Source organism: Poecilia reticulata, linkage group LG13, assembly GCF_000633615.1.
Source record: "Poecilia reticulata strain Guanapo linkage group LG13, Guppy_female_1.0+MT, whole genome shotgun sequence".
Classification (NCBI taxonomy): Eukaryota; Metazoa; Chordata; class Actinopteri; order Cyprinodontiformes; family Poeciliidae; genus Poecilia; species Poecilia reticulata.
The window spans coordinates 16,006,413-16,032,247 of record NC_024343.1 but is presented as its reverse complement, the minus strand read 5'-3'; the positions used below and the strand labels follow the sequence as shown (position 1 = coordinate 16,032,247).

The 25,835-nt window shown below is 40.5% G+C and overlaps 1 protein-coding gene across 1 annotated transcript in view; it reads right to left on the bottom strand.

Moving 5' to 3' along the window:
- Positions 1 to 25,835, bottom strand: part of LOC103474721 (uncharacterized) — a 67,719-nt gene that overhangs the window by 18,846 nt on the left and 23,038 nt on the right. Inside the window, exons 37-78 of the mRNA XM_008425876.2 lie at positions 25,477 to 25,621; positions 25,165 to 25,376; positions 24,753 to 24,971; positions 24,509 to 24,612; positions 23,592 to 23,745; positions 23,100 to 23,199; positions 22,650 to 22,822; positions 22,152 to 22,388; positions 21,883 to 22,070; positions 21,603 to 21,723; positions 21,136 to 21,286; positions 20,868 to 21,007; positions 19,979 to 20,125; positions 19,584 to 19,694; positions 18,260 to 18,415; positions 16,944 to 17,060; positions 16,702 to 16,863; positions 15,718 to 15,936; positions 15,368 to 15,538; positions 13,964 to 14,104; positions 13,093 to 13,308; positions 10,864 to 11,042; positions 10,485 to 10,587; positions 10,198 to 10,356; positions 9,298 to 9,460; positions 8,912 to 9,015; positions 8,168 to 8,347; positions 7,868 to 8,089; positions 7,523 to 7,702; positions 7,232 to 7,423; positions 6,880 to 7,029; positions 6,656 to 6,759; positions 5,837 to 6,039; positions 4,340 to 4,560; positions 4,066 to 4,212; positions 3,791 to 3,955; positions 2,631 to 2,782; positions 2,298 to 2,466; positions 2,117 to 2,225; positions 1,648 to 1,784; positions 1,428 to 1,553; positions 203 to 382 (exon numbers count right to left, since the gene is read on the bottom strand). Of these exons, the coding sequence (XP_008424098.1) occupies positions 203 to 382; positions 1,428 to 1,553; positions 1,648 to 1,784; positions 2,117 to 2,225; positions 2,298 to 2,466; positions 2,631 to 2,782; positions 3,791 to 3,955; positions 4,066 to 4,212; positions 4,340 to 4,560; positions 5,837 to 6,039; positions 6,656 to 6,759; positions 6,880 to 7,029; positions 7,232 to 7,423; positions 7,523 to 7,702; positions 7,868 to 8,089; positions 8,168 to 8,347; positions 8,912 to 9,015; positions 9,298 to 9,460; positions 10,198 to 10,356; positions 10,485 to 10,587; positions 10,864 to 11,042; positions 13,093 to 13,308; positions 13,964 to 14,104; positions 15,368 to 15,538; positions 15,718 to 15,936; positions 16,702 to 16,863; positions 16,944 to 17,060; positions 18,260 to 18,415; positions 19,584 to 19,694; positions 19,979 to 20,125; positions 20,868 to 21,007; positions 21,136 to 21,286; positions 21,603 to 21,723; positions 21,883 to 22,070; positions 22,152 to 22,388; positions 22,650 to 22,822; positions 23,100 to 23,199; positions 23,592 to 23,745; positions 24,509 to 24,612; positions 24,753 to 24,971; positions 25,165 to 25,376; positions 25,477 to 25,621 (6,729 nt within the window). The remainder of the gene's footprint in view (positions 1 to 202; positions 383 to 1,427; positions 1,554 to 1,647; positions 1,785 to 2,116; positions 2,226 to 2,297; positions 2,467 to 2,630; positions 2,783 to 3,790; positions 3,956 to 4,065; positions 4,213 to 4,339; positions 4,561 to 5,836; positions 6,040 to 6,655; positions 6,760 to 6,879; positions 7,030 to 7,231; positions 7,424 to 7,522; positions 7,703 to 7,867; positions 8,090 to 8,167; positions 8,348 to 8,911; positions 9,016 to 9,297; positions 9,461 to 10,197; positions 10,357 to 10,484; positions 10,588 to 10,863; positions 11,043 to 13,092; positions 13,309 to 13,963; positions 14,105 to 15,367; positions 15,539 to 15,717; positions 15,937 to 16,701; positions 16,864 to 16,943; positions 17,061 to 18,259; positions 18,416 to 19,583; positions 19,695 to 19,978; positions 20,126 to 20,867; positions 21,008 to 21,135; positions 21,287 to 21,602; positions 21,724 to 21,882; positions 22,071 to 22,151; positions 22,389 to 22,649; positions 22,823 to 23,099; positions 23,200 to 23,591; positions 23,746 to 24,508; positions 24,613 to 24,752; positions 24,972 to 25,164; positions 25,377 to 25,476; positions 25,622 to 25,835) is intronic.

The following is a 25,835-nucleotide window of genomic DNA, read 5'->3' as shown; positions in this document are numbered from 1 at the left end:
ATATATGAAAATAACTGCAGAAAAATTTGCCGTGAATGAATTTAAAATATTAAAATTCTAATTCAAGTCCATCAGATGACAGTATAACAAGGTGAGTTTCACTTTGTTACTGTGACTAGAACAGAGACGATAGAAGTAAGGGAAATAAAAACAATAATGCATGTTTGATTAAATCATTTGCTAAAGGGTCTTTGCATGGTACCTGTGGTGTTGCAGTGTGAACCAGGAGGACAGGGCAGGCAGTCACCCTTGCTGCCCGCTCCTGGGGAAGTTCGATAAGTAAATACGGGGCACGGCCGGGGTCCGGTACCACCGCTGAAGTCACTGCCGGGCAGACCGTCACAGTAATGACCAGGTGGACACAGGTGAACGACTGGATCTCCTGCAAACAACGAAACCTCAGGCAGTAATCACCCAAAAATGATTTCATGGTACAACTGATGCTGCTGCTAAGTTTGAATGGTTCATGTAAGACGTATGAAGTTCCTCTTGCAAGCATCCAATCAATACTGCAAGAAGATGCAGTGCATTCAGCAAAATTAACCATAACCCTTGAATAATTTAACCAGTTTTATTGGGATTGTGTTGAATAGACCAACAGAAACTTACATGTATACATTTGTAAAGTGTGGTGGGTATTGTATCTCATATTCTGATTCCATAAAATGAATGTCAATCAATTGTCTTCAAACAGTTAATAGAGTCCATCTGTGTGCAATGTAACTTCAGAATCATCATAGAACATCTGAAAGTCTCAGAGGTTTGTTAAGAGAACATTAGTGAACAAACAGCATCATGAAGACCAAAACTCACTGGGTCAGGGATAAAGTTGTGGTGAAGTTAAAGCATGTTTAGATGGTAAAACAACACCCTGAGCTCCTCACAGAGAACTGTTCAATCCATCAGCCAAAACGTGCCATTAATCTGGCAACCGAAAGCTACCAAGACAAAGCTCCCCAACCTAATCTCACCGGCTAGGCTAGCAGCAATTAGAGAAGCACTCTAGAGGCTCACAGCAACTATAAAATTACCATAGAATAAGAACTACCATTGTCAGTTTGCCACATGTGATGGAGAGGACACTGAAGAAGTGGAGGAACATGCTCTGCTCAGATAACAAAACTTAATTATTGGGTGGTTATCCACATGCTGTGTGAGGCATTTGAACAATTTTTCAAATAAGACTAAGTGAACTTTTATTTTTTTGCTTGTCCCAAACATTTCAGACATAACTCCAAAGAAGTTGAATAAAACTCCACTCTACACTTTTCAGATTTAACTTGCAAGCAGGTTTGTAAAGCATACAGCCAATTCAGTCCACTTTAAATGTACACACTGTTTTCTATTAGTCTAAAAATCTCAGTAAATTTTGATCACATTTTGATTGTACACTAAACATCTTTTCCAGCATGCATGCCATCACTTACCAGGTTTGCACCAATACTGCGGAGGGCAAGGTAAGCAGTCCTTCAGACTCACTGCTCCTGCGAAGCTCCTGACTGTGTTTGCAGGACACGGCTGCGCCTGTGCTGCACCTTCAGGGCAATAAAAGCCTAAATAAAGAAAAAAAAAGCTCTTTTTAAGATCAATAACTGGGAACTTCAAGGACCAAAAGAAACTGAGGAACTTTTTATTGATGCATAATACCTGATGGGCATGGGCCAGCACACTGCACACCCCACTGGCAGTGGGTCATGTTAGACACTGACCCCTGAGGGGTGAACTCTGCACTCCCAGAAATGCACAAATATCCTGCAGAGCAAACACCCTGGATCTTACCAGCCCTGTGAAAACATGACCAAATCAAACACACAAAACCACTGGTAGGTACTAAAATGTGCACTTAAATAAATAGGGTTGTACTTAAAACAATTGTTTTCTAACAGCATCATTTTTTTCAGTTATAATAGCAGTGCATAACAAGCACGGCTAAATTTCTCAATATGATATAACTTCCTGCTGTCTGCCTGTAAAGTGAAAGATGAAGTCAGCCTTTCAGCATGTGTTGGTGAATGTAGGATGTAAATGTGCCAAATAATGTGAGTGGAGTGTTGGTCTAAATATAGTGTGACAGTGAGACACGTGCAACGCATGGTGCAAGATGCTTCCAGAGGACCTGCAGAACCTCCCTGGAGGGCAAGGCAAACACTCCTCCTCTTCCTGTAGCCCAGTCTGGTTGGAATGGGTGTACGTCCCGTTAGGACAGGGCTGCGGCACCATTGTCCCTAAAAAAAAGTCACAGTAGTAAAATAATAGCTACATTCCTCCTGTTGGGAATAAAACTATCCATATCCCACCTGCAGGGCAAAACGAGTGTGGGGGGCAGGGCCACGGGTCTCCCACCACGGCCTCCTCACAGAAGAATCCAGGTCGGCACGGGACGCAGTTCTCAGAGCCCGGGTTCGGTTGGTACTCTCCGGTAGGACAAGGCAAGGCCAACGCTGATCCCTCAGGACAGAAGTGGCCCTGGGATGAAAAGAACACAATAAGAGGCACATCCGAGGAGACGCATCTAATCTGGCAGAGCATTAATGATAAACGATGCAGCGTATTCAGATCCAACGACAGAAAAGAGGACAAAAAAAAAAAAAAGCAAAAGTGTAAATTGAAGCATACATAAATAAACGTACCTTGGGACAGAGGAAGGCATATGGAGTAGTTGAGGAGAAGTCAAATGGACAATAAAAACCAGCAGAGCATGGACCACTGGGGCTAGCGAGGCCCTCGGAGGAGCAGTAGTAGCCAGCAGGACAGGCGAAGCAGCTTTCCATGGAAACGCCTCCTAAAGTCAGAGAAAAAGTACTTGCTGTACATAGTGACACAATAAAGATTTCCAAACTGCCTTTGAACTAAGGACGGCAGCTGAATAACTGAATTTATCACATGTTCAGCTTTTTCATAATGTGCTTTGCAAAAGGATTTATTGCAGACAGTAGCTGAATGTCAATAGGAAAGCTTTAGCTGAATGTCAATAGGAAAGTTTGCAATCAGCCAATCCATCCATCCGTTTAATCTGGGGTTGAGCCAAGGCAGCAGATTAAACAGAGAGGCCCAGACTTCCTGCTACCCAGCCGCTTGGGCTCCTCCAAAGGAATCCAAAGACCTTCCCAGGCCAGCCGAGAAACATAATCCCTCCAGCGTGTCCTGGGTCTTCCTCTAGGTCTCCCCCACAGTGGGACGAGCCCCAAACACCTCACCAGGGATTGGCCAATGATTTTTAAACCACATTTCACTACAACAACAGTCTTTTAGAGATGTGGCTCAAACAGCTTTTCACATCCAGAGTCAAAATTCTTTGCAAAACAGCCCAAGCTTTGTTTCATTGTGGGATTGAAAAATGCGTAAAAAATGTCTAACTCTGAAAAGAATAATAGGAGAAGAAATACTCAGAACATGTAGGACACTCTATTTGGGGTGTCTTACACATGACATACTACAAAAAGAAGTTGAATACTTGGTAAAAAAAAAAAAAGTGAGAAAGTCATCACAAGATATATTATAAGCAGGAACAACCAGTGACAGTGCATTAGTGCATTGTGGAGGCGATATTTATGATAAAAACACAGATATGTAAACTGAGATTTCAAGAGGGTCAGTTTATTAGAAAATAGGAAAAAATGGACACGAAAAACTAACAATTGTCCAAGGATGTAAACATGCTGGTACTTGCAACTGTTCAAAGAAAAGTTCAACAGGAAATGAGTAAAAAAACAACAAAGAAAAGAAAAAATCCAGGGCAATAAATATTCTTGAAAATCAATTTAGATGGTGTTGTAATAAAGGCGTGTACCAGTTGCGTTGCGGATACTCCCAGCGGGGCATGGGAGTGGAGTAAGAGACCCTGCTGGACAGTAGTGTCCCACCGGACAGAGGCCATTCCTCAGGAAGGTTTCGGAGCTCTCGGGTGTTGGCACTGTAGCTCCACCTTGGCAAAAGTAGCCCTGCAAACATGGAGCTACACAAAACCCATCAACACCAACAGCTTGATATCCTCTAGCAAGTCGAATCAACAGACTTCAGCATGAGTTTGAAATAAAATCAGTGAGCATCTTAGTGTGCGTTTACCTTGCGGAGCAGAAGCTCCACGTAAGCTACAGTAGACCCCAGAAGGACACAACGAGCAGGCAGAGAGAGAATGAGCTCCTGTTTGGTTATTGAAAGTTCCTACAGGGCATGCCTGAGGCACCACTGTCCCAGCAGGACAAAAATGGCCTGAGAAAAGATGGAATTATACACTGTAAGCGGAGAAATAAGAGCTGGATGGCTGGAACATATTGCACCTGCACCCAAAGGAGTAAACCACAAGAATCCACACTGCTGATTCAAAATGAGTTTTTACCGGCTGGGCAGGTAGAGGGCTCTCGAGTAGCTGAAGAGGGACACATGGTTCCTCTCAGGCAGGCCAAGCAGCGAGCTGCTCCGGGAGCAGGACTGTAAGTGCCAGCTTCACAGGGCACTTCACTCGCTGAGCCAACAGGACAGCTGTAGCCAGCAGGGCAGGGGTAGCCATGGGAGCCGTCGGAAGGAGAGGGGCTGGAGCTTCCACTCAAACAAACATATCTGTAGGCGTAAACAAAGAAAACAAACTTCATATGAAATAAAAGATTACTGGAAGCATCCATTAGTAAAGCCGAGTAGACTGTCGGCGAAACACTTTTGGACAGGTGTCAGGCTGTGCCAAGCACTTCAAATGACGATCATTACAATTATTGGTTTGGCTGCAGTAAAACTCTCTGGTTGAGCATGTGGGCCTCAAACACCGAAAGCTTTATTAAAAAAATAAATAAAAAGGTGAATTTACAATTATCTGTCAAAAACCGACTGTATTTCTTGAACTTGAGGGATATAATGAGGCTCAAATTAAAGAAATGAGTGTTAAGAACTGACTCTGAAAAACAGCTTAAGCTTTCTAAATGAGTGGTTTTATGCAAAATTATATTATAATGTAATTCCCTCATTAACCCTTTCATGCATGAATTATGATCCTTTGTGTCAGGATTTTTTTTCAAATTTTTTTGTATTTTCTTAAGGCAAAAAAAAAAACGGTAGGAAAAACAATTTGTAAAAACATATATTTTATATTTTTCTTTAGGTGATCAATTGTAATTTTCTCCAAATACAAAGTTGTTATTTGAAAAATACATCAGTAGTATTGGTCTTTAGCGGTTATCTGATGTCACAATATGTTTTTTACCTGTAAGAGTTGTCTACAGTAGAAGGAGGGACCGGGTCGATTGGCGTGCTTTTTTGTCTGTCGGTCATATTGGATTTAACAAAAACAATTTCTTGCATTTGCAGCTGATGGCCAGTAGTTCATAGTGTATTTTATGATACGTTAGTGTCCACTTCAGTGGTCTGTGTGCATTTATAGCATAAAAATCCACAAGAAGCACCAAGAAAAGGGCTTTTAGATAGCTGTCCACTGTAGTGACCACTATGCATGAAAGGGTTAAAAGCATACTCAAAGTATTGCTTTGACTCATTCATGTTTGAGAAATCCTTGAATCTCCCACAGCAGCCTTTCACAATGCTCCACCGATTTACCCAAAGCTCCTCCTCGGAGCGTCAGGCCCCAGCTGAGCTCCACAACAATTTTTCTGCCAAGTGATATTTTGATAAATGCGAGCCAGTGTGCTAAATGCTTCTGATTTAACCTTAAAGACCTCACATTTCAGGTTATCCAATAGTGCCAATGTGCATTACAATTTGTACAAGATTGTTTTAATAAAAAAAATTCTCAGATCTACAAATTCACAGCACATACATAATGAAATTTAACTCTATTACATTTAAAAACCAACTATTTTAAAATATGAATAAGGTCAGGAAGTTTTACCCAGCGCGACATGGCAAAGCGTCGGAGAGGTCAGACATTGCAGGACTGTCACAATATAATCCAGGAGGGCAGGGCGGACATTCTTCTGCCGCTTTTAGTCCATGAGAAATGGCAAGAGAGCCAACAGGGCAAGGCAGAGGATGACCACTGCCAGATGGACAGTAGTGGCCAGATGGACAAAGATGGTGGTTGGTTGAATTACTCTGGAAGAAAAATTAGAAAAATGTAAGCAAAGTTATTAATAACAGCAAGATTTTTAACTTTAACAGTTGGTATGGTAAATAGATTAACTTATTTTATTATGTTTCTTACATACTCTGACATTAAATGTTGCCAGTGGATAAAATTTTAATGAATTTAACAAATAGAGCAAGGTTCAGACAGCAGGCCTGAAGATCCAAAGAGTCCTTTTGACCCTCTCTCCTACTTATGAAATTTCTCTGCAGCCATAAAACCTACTTTCCATCGGTGAAAAGATTAGCTTTGCACTTTAGCTTTTTTATTGTTTTGAACTTATCAAGCTACATTTAATTTAGTCAAAATAACAAAATATGCTTCGACTGGTAGAATAATGAAGGAGCCACATAGCTTTTATATGTAAAAGTGTTGCTCATTTTTGTGTGTTTACGTTTTAAGAGCCACTGTGGAGAATCTGGATGCACACAAGAGCAAATTACAAAGGTCCTTTTAACAATAAATCCCATCAAACTACTCAAGCTTAAAGATAGGATTTTTTTAATGTAGCAAGGTTACATTTTATGAGACCTATAGTTAAACAAAGGTGCAATTAACAAAAAAATAGACTAAAAATCCTCACACCTGACTTTCGGTGGAGTTTGGGCTGGTTGATCCTGCAGGGCAGAAATATCCCTCCTGACACAGACCTGAGGGCTGTGACAGACCAAACTGAGAGCAGAACATTCCTGCAATACAAAGAAGCATTAAATAGTATACATGACCCATGACGCACACAAATATTTTCCAAAATATATTTCTGATTTGATGATTGGGAGAAACTATTTTTATAAAAACTGTTCCCTAACCCGCAGGACAGGGACTGCAAGCATCAGGACTGGACGCTCCAAGCCTCCTCTGTACTGTGCCAGGTGGGCAAGGGAATGCATGCCCTAAAATCTGCCCCGCAGAACAGTAATGTCCAACAGGACAAAGTACAGGCTGGAGAGAACCTTCATCTGAGACACACCAGAAAGAAAACATCAGCTGCTCAACCAAATGCATCCTTAGAACTTGCTACTTTGTTGCTTCTATAAAAAGACAACACATTGACTAACTCCATCCATTTAACTCAAGACAAAAACTCTGTAATCACATTTTTAATTTAGCTGACTGCTTTGTTTGCTGCAGATTGTGCTAGAACAATGAGTTGACTCTCACCATGACAGTAGTAACCAGGTGTACAGGTGGTGCAGTTGTCTTGGTGAGTGTTGCTCGTTTCGGAGCTGAACGTTCCTGCAGGGCAGGCTAAGGGGACTGCTGTTCCACTGGGGCAAAAGAAACCGGCTGGACACACAGCCTGGTCTGCTTTGGTGGACCCCCAGTCACAATAAAACCCCGCCTGGCAATCACCTGACGAAATGAGTTCACTGCTGGTTTATTCAAATATGATATAAAAAAAAAGACAACTTTTTATTTATCCTCAATTTATCCTAATTAGATTCCATCTACCTGCTCTAAGCCCCTGTATGCAGAATATCCCCGGCGGACAGAGCGATCCTGTCATGTTGTCGCTTGGATTTGGCACTTTTGCACCCGTCAGACACAGAAAACCTGCCGCACACGATCCTGAGGGCTCCACCAAACCTTCGGATCCGCAGAAATGGCCTGCCGGACACATTAAGCACTGACCTGCAAACAAAGAGACCGGCAGCTGCGATATCAGCTGCCAAAGAGCAAAACAAGCGATCTGCCTCATAAAGCGCGGACGTGCTGTTAAAAGTGTTTGGGGTGTGATAACTGTAATTTGCTGAATGTGATTAATAAAAACATAATAAAGGAAAATCTGATTTCCACCTGTAGAGATAAGACCCTGCCTGGAGCTGTATGTTCCTTTAGGGCACGGAACAGGCTGATTGTCCAGGCTGTCTCTGGGACAGATGTGTCCAGCTGGGCAGGGCAGAGGACTGGAAACTCCAAGAGAAGTCCCTCTGGTGGGACCAGGACTCAGAGGCTGGCAGTGGAATCCCGCAGGGCAGGGAATACACTCTGTCTGCCCCGGCAAATCCTGGAACCACCCTGGAGGAAGCATGATTACGGGAAAATCAATTCGTGGCACTTACTATGGGAGGTTTTGTAGAATTTGCTATGGATTACCAGGTGGACAGGGTTTACAGTCATCTTTGCCTTTGCTTCCAGGACTATTCTGGTAGAAACCAGCGGGGCAGGGTAAGGGAACACTGGTGCCTTCTAGACAGTAGTGGCCTGCTGGACAAACACCTGCAAAGTCACCCGATCCTGGAGAAGCAGACTGAGAGCCCTCTAGACAGTAGAAACCTGGAGGCATAAAGAAAGTTTAACCAACTGAATCAGGTACCTTATGAATATCAATTTGCAGCACCTTATGATGGGAGTAAATTTGTACAACTTTAAGATTTAAAAATAAGATTAAAACATTTGGAATAAAACAACACAACTTTTGTAGCCACCACGCAGAATGAGCAGCAGGTAACAACAACCTCCACAGCCAACTGTTAGAGAACAGCATCAAAAAGCGGCATCTTTGCTCCACCACGTCTTTGCTCTCTAAAAGACAACCAGTTGCTTGTTTCTAAACATGCATTTAGCTAGAGAAGACAAACATGATCTATTTTGGCATCAAATACTCCACATGGATGCGATGAGCTGACATTGTTTTCTTAAGAGGATGAAGAAAAATAGAAAGTAAAAAAAGTTCTCCAGACACAAATCAGCCTCTGAAAAACCTGTGGGGTGAGCAGACAAGAAGGGAGCAAAAGAGAGGATCCAGGACTTTGGTGGATACATTTATTTTAATTTTTCTTTTCTTTTTTACATATCTTTGCAAAAAATGTAAATATGTTTGGGAGGCATTATGTTTACCTGGGAGGCAGGGACCGGAGACTGAAGAGAGACCAGGTTCTGAACAGTAAAAACCAGGACTGCAGCTCAGACATTGAGAAATGTCTCCAAGCCCACTCTGCTCACTGTCACAAAACGTTTAAAAAACACACGAGCCATAGATAATAAGACGCAGGAAAATTAGGAAAATTTACTTGTATCTTTGTAAAAAGAAACCTTACTAACAAGATGACAACTTGGAAAGAAATGTAATTTTATACTTAAACAACTTAGCAAAAATCTAGGTTATCATGTTTTCAGAACCTCAAAAATCAATTAAATTTCACATCAAGTCATATTTTGCAGATAACATAGTATGTGCCAAGGAAAGATATTCAAAGGTTGAAGAGATACAACTCAATTTGCACCTGTATGTTCCTTTAGGGCATGGTTTTGGTGCAGAAGTCCCCATGGGGCAGTAATACCCAGGAGGACATGGGAATCCTGTCAGACTGTCTGATGGCGAATGCTCAAAGGCGCCGCCGACACAAACGTACCCCTCAGCACAAAGCCCATTGGGGAAAGTCCTTCCTGGAAGGACATTTCACTTTGAATGTTTTGTTATACAGGAACAATACAGCACCAAGATCATTCTGACGTTTTAGCACTTTATTTAAATCCCACGAGTCTGTTTGAATTTGTCAGACATTCGCTGTGCGGATCAATGTTATACTCATTTTAGGCTTTTAACAATTAATTTGAAGCTGTGTTTCTCCAAAATGGGAGGATGTTACAACATTGGAAATGAACTTTAAAGGCTGTTTTCATAGCCTTCAGCAAGCCTGTGGCATAATTCTTTGTGCATATTTGTCCACTCTAAATCAGCATTGGTGGACCTTAATCAAAATGTTGGTTTTCAGGCAGTGCTTCAGCTCCTGTGCATAACACACACATTTGAATGTGGTTAAGATCCCAAAAGGTTTATGTTAGTCTTTGTTATTCATTTATTAAAAGCCAATTCTAATGTTCCAGGTCAATTGTGCCGAGGTCTCGACCATCAAACCCAAATTCTGATCGGTTTCTGACGATAAGTGTTCATAAACTTCATGAGGCTGGAAATCCAGCATTACTGACTAGAGTAAAGCAAGTCTTCAAGTAAATCTATTCTATTCTGAATCATTCCACTCTGAAAAAGAAGCATCTCAAATAAATTACATTAATAATATGACACTCATGCTGGTGATGAATGGCTGTGAACTTCTGACTGACACTGGAAACTTTCTGCACAGTGTAATTCCCTTACACTTTGAGGAATGTCTCCACGTTACCTGCTCCTTTGCAGTACATGCCGGGGTCGCATGGTGTGCACTGGGACTGCTCTGCAAGTCCTGACAAGTTTCCGTAGGTCCCTGATGGACAGGGACGTTGACTTGCTGAGGCAGAGGGGCAGTAATGTCCTCTTTCACAGGGAAGCGGGTGACTCATTCCTGTGTCAGTGCAGAATTCCCAAAGAAACATTTCCTTTGCTCTCATTAAAAACGACATGAAAGAAGGCTAATCAAAATTCAGTTCTTCATCTGCTAAAAGTGTAGTCACTGTCCAAGCTATGATTTACCCTGATCTTGACAATAGAAGCCAGGAGGGCATGTTTCACAGGTCCCTCGGCCCCGTCTGTGCTGGTAGCTGCCAGGAATGCAGGGTGTCTGTCTCGCACTGCCCTGAAATGACAATTAAAATGATTTTACAAGACTTTACACCTGGGGAACAGCAGCTATCAACTGTGATAACTGCAGAGCAGTGATAAAAATGGAGACAGACAACAGCACAAGGTGAAGACTGAGACAGTCTTGACCCAGTCTGGGAGACGACATTAATTGACTGCAGCATATAGTAATGTGCTTGTCATACCAGAGCTCTCTGCTGTGAGGAAATCTCATACAAAATTCAGCAGCGATGACTGACAAGAGCTTGAGGACTAATGGAGCATGGCTGACCTTCTCACAATAATGTCCAAGTGAGCAGACATGGAGTTGTGGTCTCTGAGAGGTCTGTCCTTCAGGACAATAGTAGCCCTCCACACAGTGGCCGCTTGGCTCAGTCCCGCCTCTTTGATCGCAGTAGTGACCCGGAGGACACGGCTGACATGTCTCCACTGTGGACCCACCAAGGAAACCTGGGGTTAACACACAATAAACATACCAGCAGAAGGAAATGTTAAACAAGAAATTAACCGATTGCCCACAGTTACGCATAATTAAGTTTTTCAAAGATCCCTTTTCAAGATATGATTTGTGTATTAAACCACTTGTTATTCAGCTTCCATCTTACCTCAAAATAACAATGGTTTCCTTCATCACAAAACATCAATTGTTGACATTTCAAAGCTCATTTCACACCATGTCAGCCTTTATTGTTCACAAGAAAGATGGTTTAAAAGGCATTTGTATATTTTCTGATTGGGAGAATCTTCCAGACCTTTACAGGTTCATTGGGTCTTGCAAAATTGATGTTGCATAAAAAAATACTTAAGATTTGAATATTCTTTATATCATCAAGGTAAAGGACCTTGCCATGGGTAATGTATGTGCACCTAATGCAAACTTGAAGGCCATGTTTATCACAATAATCCTTTCGAGCCAAAGTCAAAATGTTGGTTTAATATATAGATAATATATTCAAAGTGTGCACTCTTGAAGCACAATCTTGTTCTTGAAGAGTACAAGTTTATGTCTAAGCTTGCATTTTTCTTGGAATGCAGCAATGAATCAGTTTCATTCTGTGAATTAAATAAATGTAGTCTTTTTACAACCACGGTTAATAGAAAACCTCGTGATAGGATGACATTCTGGCACAACCGCAGTTATTATCCCTTCAGCCTCAAGGAGTCTCATTTACAGCCAGTTGTTAAAAAATTTACAGCACTGTGGAGCATTTGGACAGATGAAAAAGACTTAAAGATGGATGGTATGATGACCTAGTTTTAAAGAAATGTTACAGTTACGTAAAAAAAAAAAAAAATCTTAGCAGGGATCAAGTAGGGTTTCCCTAAGTGTATTATAAACCTGGTGGGCCACCAGGCTTAGCATTGCTTACTTTTTAAAATCTTTTTAAAATATTAGCATTTTTTAAGGCTTCATAGTTAGTGTTCAAGTATTAATCTCCCAATCTTTCAATAACACATAATTATCAAGTGATATTTTCAAACTTCCTGTGAATTTAAAAACATTTTTAACTCAAAAACACGCTGGATGAATGACTGCCGAGCGCCCCACCCATCAGGCTTAGTGAGTTTTCTGGGGGAAACCTTGGATCAAGTATTAGCCTCCAGACCTCTATCTCATAGAGAATCAAACATTTTATTGACTACTACATCTACTACAATATTTAAAGAGATAAAAAGATGTGTCCACACAAACTGACTTCAATTGGATCGAAGGAGATGTTTTTCTAAAACCCCATGAAGGTAAAACATCTTTCCACTACTTGCCATATGTGGTATACAGGTGTTAAAATGCCCATGAAGCTTTTATACATTGGCAAAACTAAATAAGATTTTTGAAAACAGATCCCGAGTTGGTAAGCACAGATGGCCATGATTTGTTATAAAACAAGTTCACCTTGCCCACATTAAAGAGAGGAAAGAATACGCAGCACTGTTTACTTTTTTGGATATTTAAAAAAACAATATCAAATCAGTATGTGAGATTAAATAATTAAAGCATTAAAACAGATAAAAATGTAATTTGAATGCAAACTACAAAGTACCTGCTCCCTCATCAGTTTCTAATTCACAGCCACACAAAGAAGCTTCGGCACACATTAATGAGCTTCTAGTTGTCTGCAGCGAGACGAGAATATAATTACACGATTAAACCATTTTGCAACAATAATTATTTATAAGCGCCCAAGGGAGGTAAAAAAAAAGAAAGAAAAAAAACCTGCTTCAGTGGATGTTTTCATATTTTTCCACATCAGTGACCCACAAAAACAGACATTCAGTTCATTCGAGGACAAAAGGGGGAACAAAACTGACAATGATAGCAGAAGAGGATTGGGTCCTGTTTATCTCAGCTCCGGTTTGTGTCTGAACGCTCATCGTTTCCAACTCAGAATGGACAGGGATTACACATGTGTTCAAACATTGTTTACAAGCAGTTTTCTTCAGAGAAAACTTATCAAAGTAATTTAGTAATTTCAACTACGTATATTCCAAAATGTCTCACTTTTAATGGTTCCTAGGGGGCATGGCTTGGGAAGAGGAGTTCCAACTGGGCAGTAGTGTCCAGAGGGGCACGGGTTGACGTAAGCGTCTGAGGACCCCCAGGGACAGTAATAGCCACCCAGGCACGGCCCTGCTGGTGCTGTTAGACCCGTCTGGTTACAGTAAAATCCGACATCACAGAGCTTAGGATAAGCGGATCCCAAAGGACAATAGAAACCTGAAAAACAACAACAAAAGCTGTCAATAGAACTATTCAACTGCTGTAAAGCAGGAAACTCGTGAGGATGATCGTTTTTTTTTTACACATTGCTCGCCCCGCACACAGGCACAAATACTGAATCTTTTATTTTCCATCTACCAGAGAGCTTCTTTGAAAACTAATTACTTTGCTGCAGGAATGTGAATTTGTTCTTTTATGAGCTGATATGAGCAACTACTTTACAGTGCCTTCATGCACATCGTCACCACCACCAGGCTTCTTTTGAAGATGGAGGTCACAATATGACATTCAGACTTTCACATCTTCATATGAGGACACTTGGAAAGCGAGGCGCGTCGGATAGAGAAGGCAGCTCACTTTGCATAACCATCAGCATCTTCTGCTGCTTTGATTGACAGCAAAGATCGTTTAATCACAGAAAGTGCATGTAAACACTTTCTATAACTACTGTAAAATGTTCTGTCACTACATTCATTATTTTTTTAAATATCTAAAAATGCTCAAATCTTAGACATTTGAATCTTAGACACACGCATTTGAAAGAACTTGCATGTTACAGCAACTATAGTGACAATGTCATAAGATGAGAATGTCCATGGCAGAGGGGATAAAGTCATATCAGATCACACTTTCACTGTCAGGATTTACTCACCCTTAGGACATATATCTCCTCGGTAGGTGGAACATGCATAATGTGGACTCTTGAGATGTTCTGCTGAGTGATTCACATTGTGATCAGAATCTGCCAGAGGCATCGCGGCTACTTTGATCCAGGTAGCGTTTCTCCCTGCAGCTGAACATGGCAGACAAAGCTAAAAAACTGCTGGTTTTACATCTTTTATCAAATGGACAGCACACAAACAGAAACAGCTGTCTGTTTCTTACAGGGAAGGGGGCAAGGTAATGCAAAATTGACTTTTTTTTTTAGCTGTACTGCATGTTATAATGTCATTCCCTCAGCAAAAACCTACCAGGAATGTTGCTTTAACTTATTCGTGCATGTTTAAGAAAACCCTATGAATCTCTTGTGGCAGCCATTCAGGAGTTGCAGTAGACAACTCTCAGAAAACAATATTTTTTTACATATTTGCTAAAACTGTCTCTTTGTCCAGACAAAATAAATTGAGAGTGGTAATTTGAAATAAAAAAAAATAGCTCACAGGCCTGCTCAGTGGTCTGAATGTCATTTGCAAAAAATACATCGCACCAGGTCAAAAACAACCAATCAGAGTCAGGAGGAATGTGTTTGCACTGTCAGTCACGCTCGCATCTCAATCAAATCAACAACCCAAATATGTTGTTGTTTTTTGGAACAACTAACGTCCCATATGATATAAAGCTCAAAAAAGTCAATTTTACATAATATCCACTAATGACACAAAACAGAGCCACTTGTGATAAGCCTCTCTAAAACAAAAAATTACTATAATATTTGAAAAATGAGTATGTAACAGCAGAATGACATAAACAATGCATTTTGTTCTTGCCAAAAATGTGATATTTTTCTAGTCAATTCTACTTATGTAGCACATTTTATAACAGGAATATGCTAAACAAATTTGTGGCTGTTCGTTGGCAAGACATAAAAACAATAGCTTTGTAGAAGTGTAAAGTTTCTCGGATAAGAAATTTGCCATTTTACAATGGTTTTTACTTTTCGGACCTCTATCAGTCAAAAAGTCAGAGCTCTAAGGATTGTTTTGATAAAACATTATCAATTATCACACGTTACCAAATGTTTTTCTCAATACCAAAGCCAAATGAATGAGCCCGATGAGCCATGTTTGTATTTTAACTTTCCTTTTAACTGTGTGTACCAGGAGAGAACCAATGCATGCACTGGAAGATCATACAAAGGACCCAGGTAGAACCAGAACCCAGGAACCTCTTCCTAAAAGTCAGCAGTGCTTCCAATGTGCCACTGTGCTGCCCTGTTTCTCTAATTTGTATGTATAAATGAATATAATACAACTGAACAGAAAATGTTGTAAAATGTCCTACTAAGCAGAGAAACATTCACTGCACTACTTAAATGTTAAGAAATGCAAAACAATACCAGATTTAGAAGAAAAGTTGGAGCAGGACAGGTTGTACATCCACAAGACCAAGTCTATTTCCATCGAGTAAGAGTCCAGGATTTCCACAAGACATTTTGACATGGAAGAGTTTGCTCGCGGTGTGGGGTTATCAGCACCTTCAGCACAGAAGAAACCGGCGTGGCATAAACCTAGCACAAAGAGGCATCAATTCAGAAGACATGGGATTAAACAATCTGTCGTTAAACCCATAAATATGTGGTTGTTTTTTGCAATTATTTGATTTAAGCCTTGGAAAAAAAAGGAAAAAGAATGTTTCACACTTGACACAATGCAAGCATAGAGAGTCAGAATAAAGCAAGTTCCCCACCTGAGGGCTGTGAGGCTCCGGGAATGAAGCAGTATTTCCCTGGAGGGCAAGGGCGGCATTGAGAGAAGGATAAAGCTCCAGGTTCTGGAAGAAAACTGCCAACAGGACAAGGTTTGGGTGACCCACTTCCCTGAGGACAGAAGTGTCCCAAAGGACAAACATCCCCGTACGGCTGGGAGACAGGTGAAGGCTCGGTGGAACCCTGGGAACAAAAATGTCCTGTAGTAGAAAATACGGACAAACATCCCTCTAAGGATTACTGAAATATTTTTAAATTTTACCACACGAGCAAAAAGTGTTCTGCAGACAGAAATGAACACATCATGTTAAACTTTAATTCTAAAAGACATCCAATAAGATTTTGGCCTGGTCTGATTGCAACAAAATATTTTCTACACACACATTGTTTTCTAAACATATTCACACCTAATTTCCCCTGCATTTGAAGATAGATCTACAACTTTAACGCTGCTTTTTTTAATCTTTAAATTTCAATTTATATTCAGTCTCTGCTCAGGTTTGATAAGTTTATAGTTGAGGTACATTCCAAAGCCAAAACAGATATAAAGAGTCCTCTTTGTTATCTCCTTTATTACAACTTTTAACTTTTTCTTTTGCTTTTTGAGATAATTTGTCTTACCAGTTATACATCTAGTTTGCTTATGACAAATTAGCGAAAATCTACTTTTATCACGTTGGGCAATAAAAGCGATAAGACTCAAGTGCTAGTGGAGTCCAACTTTCATGATATAGACTTAAGAATTCAAAACTATTATGTTTCTATAATTTTATCTCTTGTACATACTGCTATCATGGATGTAGGACCTATAAATTATCCTATATTTTCACTGAATTCTCTCTCATTCTTTTTCACATACATTTACCAAGTATTTATCACTCTAACTTGACTCCACAAAATGTTCTTGTTCAAAAATAACTTTTACTAGCTAGGCTTGTTGATACACAGCTTGTGAGCTGACAGACCTGGGCTGCAGGGTCCAGACGGTTCTGTCAGAGCATCGCTGTTACAAAAGTAGCCAGAGGGGCAAGGAGAGCAGTGGCTCAGGGACATCCTGTCAGCTAATCGACTGACATAACCCACCGGACATGGAGAAGGAACAGAAGAGCCTTCCAGGCAGTAGAAACCTGAAGAAAAAAAAAACTCAAAATGAAAAAAAATATGTACAAATTTAGAGCAGATAAACACATTTGAACACTTAATTTACCAGGTGGACAGGTATCACAAACTGACTGTCCAGACAAAGCCTGAAACGAGCCTGGACTGCAGATCTCTGGCTCTGCACTACCGGCTGGACAAGCATAGCCAGGTGGGCACTGGTGTTCTGTTAAATAATCAGACATAAAAACCCCAGATTGTTATTTTGCTTCCACAGTGGCTACATTTTGAAAAAAAGTTACATGGTGAGAAAAATATGTAATTAGTATATGTATGTATTAATCCAACAATGTGGTAACTATCCAGTGTTTTTAATTCATGCAGTGCAGCACAATTTAAACAATGCAATGATGAAAATATTAGCAATAATAAGCAGAGCAAATCCTCAATAGAAAAATGTTATAATAGGGAAGCTTGGTGTCTCTCTGGCATGTAATATAGGAGGAGACAGGAAGTTCACCTGGGACATTTAATCACTTCTATGGCATTTATGCATTAGATACAATATGGAGATCAGCCATAACCTACCCACAGACCTGAAAAGAGGTTCAGAGCTTATTTGGGTTTCTCTCTGATTGAATCACTACAGGAGATTCTACTTCAATTTACGCTCTTGTTTTCTTTACCTTAGTAAGTACAACTTGATCAGTGCCTCTGTGTTTATATTTTGTGTGCATGCTTTGCTTTACTGAACCCTCAGTTGGTTCTGCTGGAGGTTTTGTTTTCCTATTAATACGGATGTCTTTGTATCCTGTCACTGAAAACATGGTCAGTATGAAGGATTGAGGCAAAGTCAGCATCCCAATGCAAGTTACAGTCCTTTATCACCACATGCACATGCAGGAGAAGTGGATGCAATTAGCTTGAATTCAATAGAAAAAAATATTAAATCAATTATTTAAGTCATCCAGCACTGCATTCTTCAGCTATCACTTTTGTTTTTCTAATTGGGTTAAATAAAGTTATCAACTCCACATGTTAATAAGCATTGTGGACAGAATTTCTAATTAGACAAATTATAGCAACTGTTTCATGATATTTTATAATTTGACTGCTGTATCATTTTACAGTGAGCATGAGCTATTTATGGCTACAATAATTATGTCAACTGTTATTAAATTTGATAGCTTTTCTAATATTCTCTTCTTCATATTAGAGCTCATTCTGTTTGGTTACTGCTTCCATTATGCAGTTCGTCCACCGTGATTCATTTCAAAAAGGGGCTCATGAGTCATTCTTTACGCTCTTATTGAACAACTGCCTCCTACAAATATTTCTAATTGCCTGGAAACTGCGGCTCACAGAAGAGATTTTTTATTTGTATTTTTTTCACAGATATGATTTGTACGATGTTGTGAATTACACCTGGCTGATGTCCAGACGGCGATCCGGTTGGACAGAACCATCCTGGGGGACAGATGAGGTCTGCGGACGTCTGAGCCCATGAAGGGCAGTAGAACCCTCGCTGGCAAGCTTCACAATCGTCCTCGGAGTGAGCTGCAGTCCTCCCCAAGAAAGTACCTATTCAAAGAAGATAAATGACCCTACATGCAAAAATGATTAACAGTCCTGCTCCCTTTTGTCACATACACACATATATCTATGCAGACTTGAAAGGGTATGGGATAATTGTCATATGTGCTCCACTGCTCCATTTATTCACCTAATTAAGTACCTATCTGACCATTCTGACAACTTTATTTGGACTCCCATTAGGTTTTACATCTCCCCATAATGTTGTAGATACATTAACCTATCACACATTCCTCTTGGGGGAATTATAGCCCTTCGCCGTACCTATTGAAGAAATGTGTGAGGTCAGAAGCATTGCTCATGTGTGGGCGTGACAAACCATTTCTGTGGGAGCCTCGTCAACAACGCAGTTGTAGCAAAAGACAGAACACCCACAGTTCTTGCCAGGAGTTCATGAACACACAGTGTAATCATAAATGTTATAAAAAGCTCCTGATGATTAATGGTGGTCTAAAAACTAGTTTGTGTTTTAAATCCTTGTCCTGTAGAGGTGAAATTCATTGTCTAAAACTTGCCACCTGTTGATTAGAGGTGAACTTGAATAATTTGAGGTGATTTCATCCTTCACCTTTATTCCATATACTTTTCACCAATACCTCTTGAGCAAAGAAAAATGAAGAAAAAAAAAACTCAATATGATGCAGTATCATGTTCAGTGGTGCAGTGTCTTTTTATAGGAATATTTTGTCACTTAAGCCCAATAACAACATTCATCAGACTATAAAATCTCTCTTAGATTTGAGCTGGTAAAAAGCCCAGCAGCAGATTTCAAGTTTAAAAGAGATGTTTCTCTTTTTTAAAAAAACAACTTTGGGTGATTTTTAAAAAAAGTGAAATATTAAAAAAAACCTCAGTTGAATTGGCAGATTATTTCACTTATATCAAGACATTTTTCCCCATGTTATAAGTGATTCTGCCAATCAAATTAATACTTTTCATCAATATTAAGAAATTACCGACTTAAAACAGGCTCCCATTTCTTGCTGAAATGTCACTTGTATGTTAATTCTGTCTTTTTTCAAGTGCAGTAAGATATTTGCACTACAAAACTAAATCAAAAATATTTGGCAAGATTTTTGACCTTTATGTGAACGGCTGACTTTAAATGTTAGTATTTTTTCTTCATCAGCTCTGTCTGTGCATCCAGTCTTTCTACCTGGAGGACAAGGGCTTGGTTTTGCGCTGCCTTTTGGACAGTAGTGTCCCGCGGGACACACATCCCCATGGACTGAATCGCCATCCAATCTGGCTGAAGATTTCACTTCACCTGGAACAAACAGTTCAACTTTATTGGATGCCTTTACTGGCTTTGTTGGCAAGTTATCTAACAGACTAAAATATTTACGAACCTTTGTAAAAAAATAAATAAATAAATAAAACTATTAAGATTATTAGAAAAATATTAAAGGTGCAAGAGAAATAACAAAAATCTCAATTTCTTTTACGCAATTTGAAATTTGACTTTGAAGATGCTTTACAAAATCTCTGCTCAGAATGTTGCAATGCATTTATTAACATTATTTAAAGGTCAAGTCGTGAATGAAATGCTACCAGTTATATTTCTCAAAGGTGATGCAGCTTGCGATCCCTCTCTGCAGTAGAAACCAGGATTGCACAGTCCAGACGGGGAAGATGCTCCAGGCTTAGCGCAGTAGTGGCCTGGCAAACATGGCTGACATACTTCTATAGACACTGCACCTAATATTGAACAAGACAAGAAAACTATTGATTGAAAGAAGAAATAAGGTATGGTATGATGTTGTAATTTCAAATATATCCAGGCTTCATGCTTTCAGTACAAAAATTAGTCCCATTGTGGGGAAAAAAAGCAAGTGGCATTTGAATCATTAAAAAAAAACACAATAGATCAGGCAACAAAATATTTAAAAGTCTTCATTCAGGTTATTGTTTGTTTCCATCAATCAGTAATTATTTCTTATTTATTTTTACTTTACTTAATTTAATGTACCAAATTGAATTAGGTTTTTGGCGAGTTATCAAATTAATATAATTGTAACTTTTTATTTAACTTTAAAAATCATATTTCTATTGGGGCGTTTGATGAAGAGTACCTCAAGTAACTTAAATCTATCATGTGCTTTTTTTTCCTCAGTGAGATATTAGATAAACATAAGTTACTTTTGTCAAAGTAATTTTATCAAAGCATTTATGAATTTTTTATACAATTCATTTTTCTTCAGAATTTAAATACATCTTTGTAGTTGAATGATTCTTCTTTTTACCAATAGTTTTTCCTTTTTACTTAGCTATATGAACTGACAAATAAACACTAACAACTTTGTTGAAAATATAGGCAGTCCTAAAGGCTAAACAATTTTTAATGCAATGACTGCTTGGAGTGCCATAGTTGACTATTTATTTGCATAATTCTGTATGTAATGTATGAGCTTTTTTTTTTTAAATTAAGGTTTACTGTCACCATCTATGGAGCTAAAGGTGCCTGCGGGGCAAGGAACCATGTAGCTTGTGCTCTGTGGACAGTAGGACCCTGCAGAGCACCGCCGTCCTGTTGGACCCTCCTCTGGCTGGGCCGAAAGAGAACCTTGGACACAGAGGTAACTAAGGAGAGAGAGGTCATTACAGCAGAGCTAAACTGAGGTAATATATGGACAAATAATGGAGAAGCAAGATCAAATCAAACAGAGAGAGTTTTCAATCTTTCTGCAAACATTAGAGTGTTTATTTACCCAGGAGAGCAGAACCCTGAGGGAGTAGCCAGGCCTGAAGAACTGCAATATCTCCCAGGGGGGCAGGGCTCACAATCAGACTTATTGGACAATCCCATCTGGCTGCTGAAAGTGCCAGCTGGGCATGGGAACGCCACACCAGTCTGGGTTCCTGTAGATAAACATGTATTGAATCTACAGATGGCTGAGGGCTGAACATCAAAGAACGTTTCATGGTGACTGTGCCTATCCGAATTATGCTCCGTAATAACCATTTGCATAATTGGAAAGCAGTTCAGAGCCACAGTCATTCATTGAGGAGTGCAAATAAAACAAGTTCAGCAGAGCACTCTGCGGCATTCAGACAAGCAATCTCACCGAGGTTGAACGCGACACGACCTGTGTCACATTTATCGGTGACGTCGTAATGCAGTGAGGCTGTACATTTGTCATGAATGTGTTGCTATATACGATGCACCGTAGCTCACCAGGTGGGCAGTAATGTCCTTTTGGACAAGGCACAGGAGTGGAAGTTCCAGTCACCTGGTCAACATCTGCGCTGACCAAGCCAGGACAGAAAAATCCTGCAGGACATTCAATGCAGACTGCCTGTAAAGAAGTAATATAGAAGAAAACTATTGAATGTACATCCACTTAATATGCTTATTATGATTATTTGGGCTTTAGATTATTTGACATATGCTGTTAAGTTGTATTTCATTCTGAAATATGGCAAAAAAAAATAAAAAATAAAAAATTCCTCCTCACCTGACCCGGCAAATTCTGATATGTCCCAGGCAAGCAGGGCACCTGTCTATCAGATCCAGGTGGGCACTTGCTTCCTGGTGAGCAGGTCATAGAGTTCTGTAGGTTGCCGTTTTCTGTGCCTGGACAGTAAAAGCCTGCTGGACAGACATGGGGAGGGAAAGAGAGCCCTCTGCTGACACACAGAAAACCTACAAAACAGAAACATTTGTTAGGCAGCCACTGATGCAGCTTCTTAGGATTACTGCCAAATAATTCAAATTAGTTCCGACCTGGAGGACAAGGTAGGCAGTCGGAGATATGACTGTTTCTGCTCTTGTTGCTGTAACGCCCTGAAGGACAGGGAAGCGGAGCCGAGGAGCCCTGAGTGCAGTAATGTCCTTCAGGACATCTATCACCCGTCACCCCTCCATCCTCTGGTGTGGGCGACCGAGCACCAGAGACACAGTAGTAACCTGCATCACACAGGCCGGATGCGACGTCTTTCCCGGGAGTCGCACAGAATGAGCCTGTTTGGAAGAAAAAATAAGAGAAGCCAAAATATAATTTCCAAGGCCCTGGAAACATATCCTGGAATAAAATAAAAAGAGTTGTAAAATCTATGAACCTACGGCCAAAAATACATAAATCTAGACATTTTAACAACCCACTCTGAAGTGGACTATTTTAGCAGCAGAGTTTTTAATTTGTTCATTTTTCATTAACAAAAACGTAACCCTGGGTCAACTGCTGAATCTTTAATTAATCATTAGCAGTAAACGATGTGTGACCTGGAGGGCATGGCAGGCAGTCCAGGGGTTTTGTCATCCGAGTGCGAGGATTGAAACTTCCAGCTGGACACGGGAACTGGTATTTGGACCGGGTTCCGGTCGGGCAGTAATGACCCGGCGGACACTCAAAACTCCCCAGCACAGAAGTGTTACTTTTGCCAGGGCAATAAAATCTGTTCAGGCAAAACAGGAAAAATAATAATTTAGTTGTTGGCGTCTGCTGAATGCAATGAGTGATGATTGTCCTGTGCTCCTGTTCGTTACGCAGAACTAATAGGAAAAACAAAGCTAAACTACAAATGACTTGCATTCAAAGCCATCAAAAGCAGACTCCTTACACGCGCCACAGGAATATTTACAAGTCCTGCACCTTCTGCTGTGTATGCCTGTGAAAATCTGTGTCGGCTTACAGTTCATGGAGACCGTGTGAGTCTTGATAAGCAAGCATACCCCTGGGGACAGACACTGCAGCTGGCTTGGCCGTCTTCTGTGCTGATGGCTCCCGGGGGGCAGCGCTGAGGAGCTGCAGAACCCTCTGAACAGTAATAACCTGCTAGTGCAGACAAGTGCCATGAAACAGAGACACACACAATCCACAAGAAACAGGGTTTGGTTTCTGATCCCGTCAGCTGCTTCTGTTTGGCGTGCTAAGCTCGAAAGAGGCTGTTGTTTACTTGTAGACTGAGCTTGCTTTCAGGTTATGCAAATGAAAAAACATAATCGCTTGTTTAAAAATCCCTGTATGTGCTGCTTGTTAAATGTCTTAAAAACATAGTTTTGTGTTGAGGTTTGCTGCTCGAGCAACAATACAGACCTGACCTAATTATGACCACATTTGTATTATTCCCTCAGTAGCTCATTTCCTCCCCAGGATAATCTGTTAGCCACTAATTTTTTTTAAAAGAAGACACTAAAGCTGATATCTCAAGAGTACTTGAGCACCTTTTGGGCATGGACCTCCACGGTCGTCCTTAAGAGGAGGGTCAGGACGATCTGCACCCTCCACACAGAAGAAGCCTTCCCAGCATTTTCCCGAAGGTGCCGAGAGCCCCGCTGAGTCACAGTAGTGACCTGGAAAACATGGCTGACAATCTTCCTATAAGAAGATAAATAGCCTGTTTTAGTTCAGACCAAAACTCTGGGAGTAACTTTTCTGATAACTTTATACAACGCATTGAGAAAGTATTCAAAACGCTTACACTCGTAGCACCAGCAGCTTTAATATATTTTATTGAGGCTTTATGTTATAATCAACATGATAAGGTTTAAATACCTTATTTTCAGCACCATACATACTTTTAAGAAAAAAATGGAAACGTATATAAGCCGCTGGTATCTCCGTCGCTCTCGGTTTTCCATAAGGACCCAGCCCTCAACTTAAAAGCTGCATCATATGAACTTCTTCTGTAGTTTCTAATTTCTCCATGGTGCCTGCTGCTAGCATGTGCTTGTTGTAAATGAAAATTACCGCTTTCTTCCTTGATTTCCAATTTTGACCTCCAATGATTCACTTCTTGCTAAAGACCCCCCTGGTGCTGGAAGAAAAATCCACAGACAGAAAAGCCGCACCGGGCTGTAAGCCACATGGTTCAAAGCGTAGGAAAAAAGCAGCGACTTATAGTCCGAAAAATAAGGTAGTTATAAAGTGGAAGAAAATCTATGTGTGCTTTTAAGTAAAAGCTGAAGAAAAGCTAAAGAAAGGTTTTCACATAGGTTTTCACATAGTATGATGCTGCTATGTTTTGACTTGTGTCTAAAACTTTTACTTTTTGCCTCTGTGCCTCTTATTCTTTGTAAAAGTAAAGAAAGCTTTGTCATTGCAAAGAGGACAAGAAAATCACATGCAGAGTGAACGTAACCTCGGAGGCCACTTTGGTGATGATGGAGAATGTTCCAGGTGGACAGGGCTGAGGATGGATGGTGGCCTGAGGACAGTAGTGTCCAACAGGACAAGGTCCTCCTTCTGGCGAGAGACATGTCTCAAACAGAGCACTAACAGATAATCACTACCAAATTGACAAAGACATTAGCATAACAACATCTGGGATCAGTTACAGTAAATGTGTAATTTTGCAGAGCATTTGTGTAAAGACATTTGTTTACCTGCAGCCTGTGAAAGAGGCTGTGGAGAGACGTTTCCATGTGAACAGTAATATCCTTCCTGGCACGGTCCAGTGACAGCTGTGGCATTTCTGGAAGAACAGTAATGGCCTCCGTCGCATTGTCTGCACTGGGAGACAGACCAATAGCCAGGATCTGGACCGTAGGTTCCTTCTGGACAGCTTCTCAGGGCAAATCCCGTCCCTTCAGGACAATAAAATCCTACAAGGCAAAAACAGAAATCATGGAAATGGAGAAATATGAAAAGATAAAAAAATATTTGGATGCATTTCTATGCTTTTTTGTGCCTGTTTTTGGCACCAATGTTGTGGTATAATTTAATGGATAAGATTTTTATTTTTTTTTTCAATTTAGGTTTAAGAAAAACAAGCAAACAAAAGGACAAACAACAAACCTTCAGGACAGAGGTACAGAGAGCCAGACACACAAAACCAGCCTGGGAGACAAAGCTCACACTGAATCGCATGTGTTACAGCCACATAAGTCCCTGGATTGCAGGGCAAAGGTTCAACAGTTCCCTCGGGGCAGTAGTGACCCTCAGGACAGGGTCCTCCTGAAATCCCATCACTGGGGGTTGATGTGACAGCACCCTCTATGCAGTAATATCTGCGTAAGTAACGCAGCAAAACAAAATCGGTTTGATTACGAGACGACTTGAATGACTTTGACTCAAACTAAATAAAAACAAAACACAGAATAGATGTACCCTTTACTGCAGAACCCGCTGGGCTTAGTGAGGCCAGCAGAGTCACAGTAAAATCCCCCCAAACACGCTTTACAATCATCCGGTCTATGCAAGCCTGAGCTGTTTGACAAACTTCCCACAGGGCAGGCTTTGGGGGCTCCGGCGCCTGTAAAGACAACAGTAAGAAAAACTGCATTAAACAGGAGTTTGAACAAAAAAATAATAATAAAATAATGTTGAAATTATGCATGCACATTGTCTGGCAAAACTATATAGCGTGGCAATGTTTCGCACGGTACGATCAAAGCGTAAGAGCGAGAGTACAAGTGAGACACTCCTATGAAGGAACGAGTGTTGGGTGCAGCGCTGGCTTGCTCACA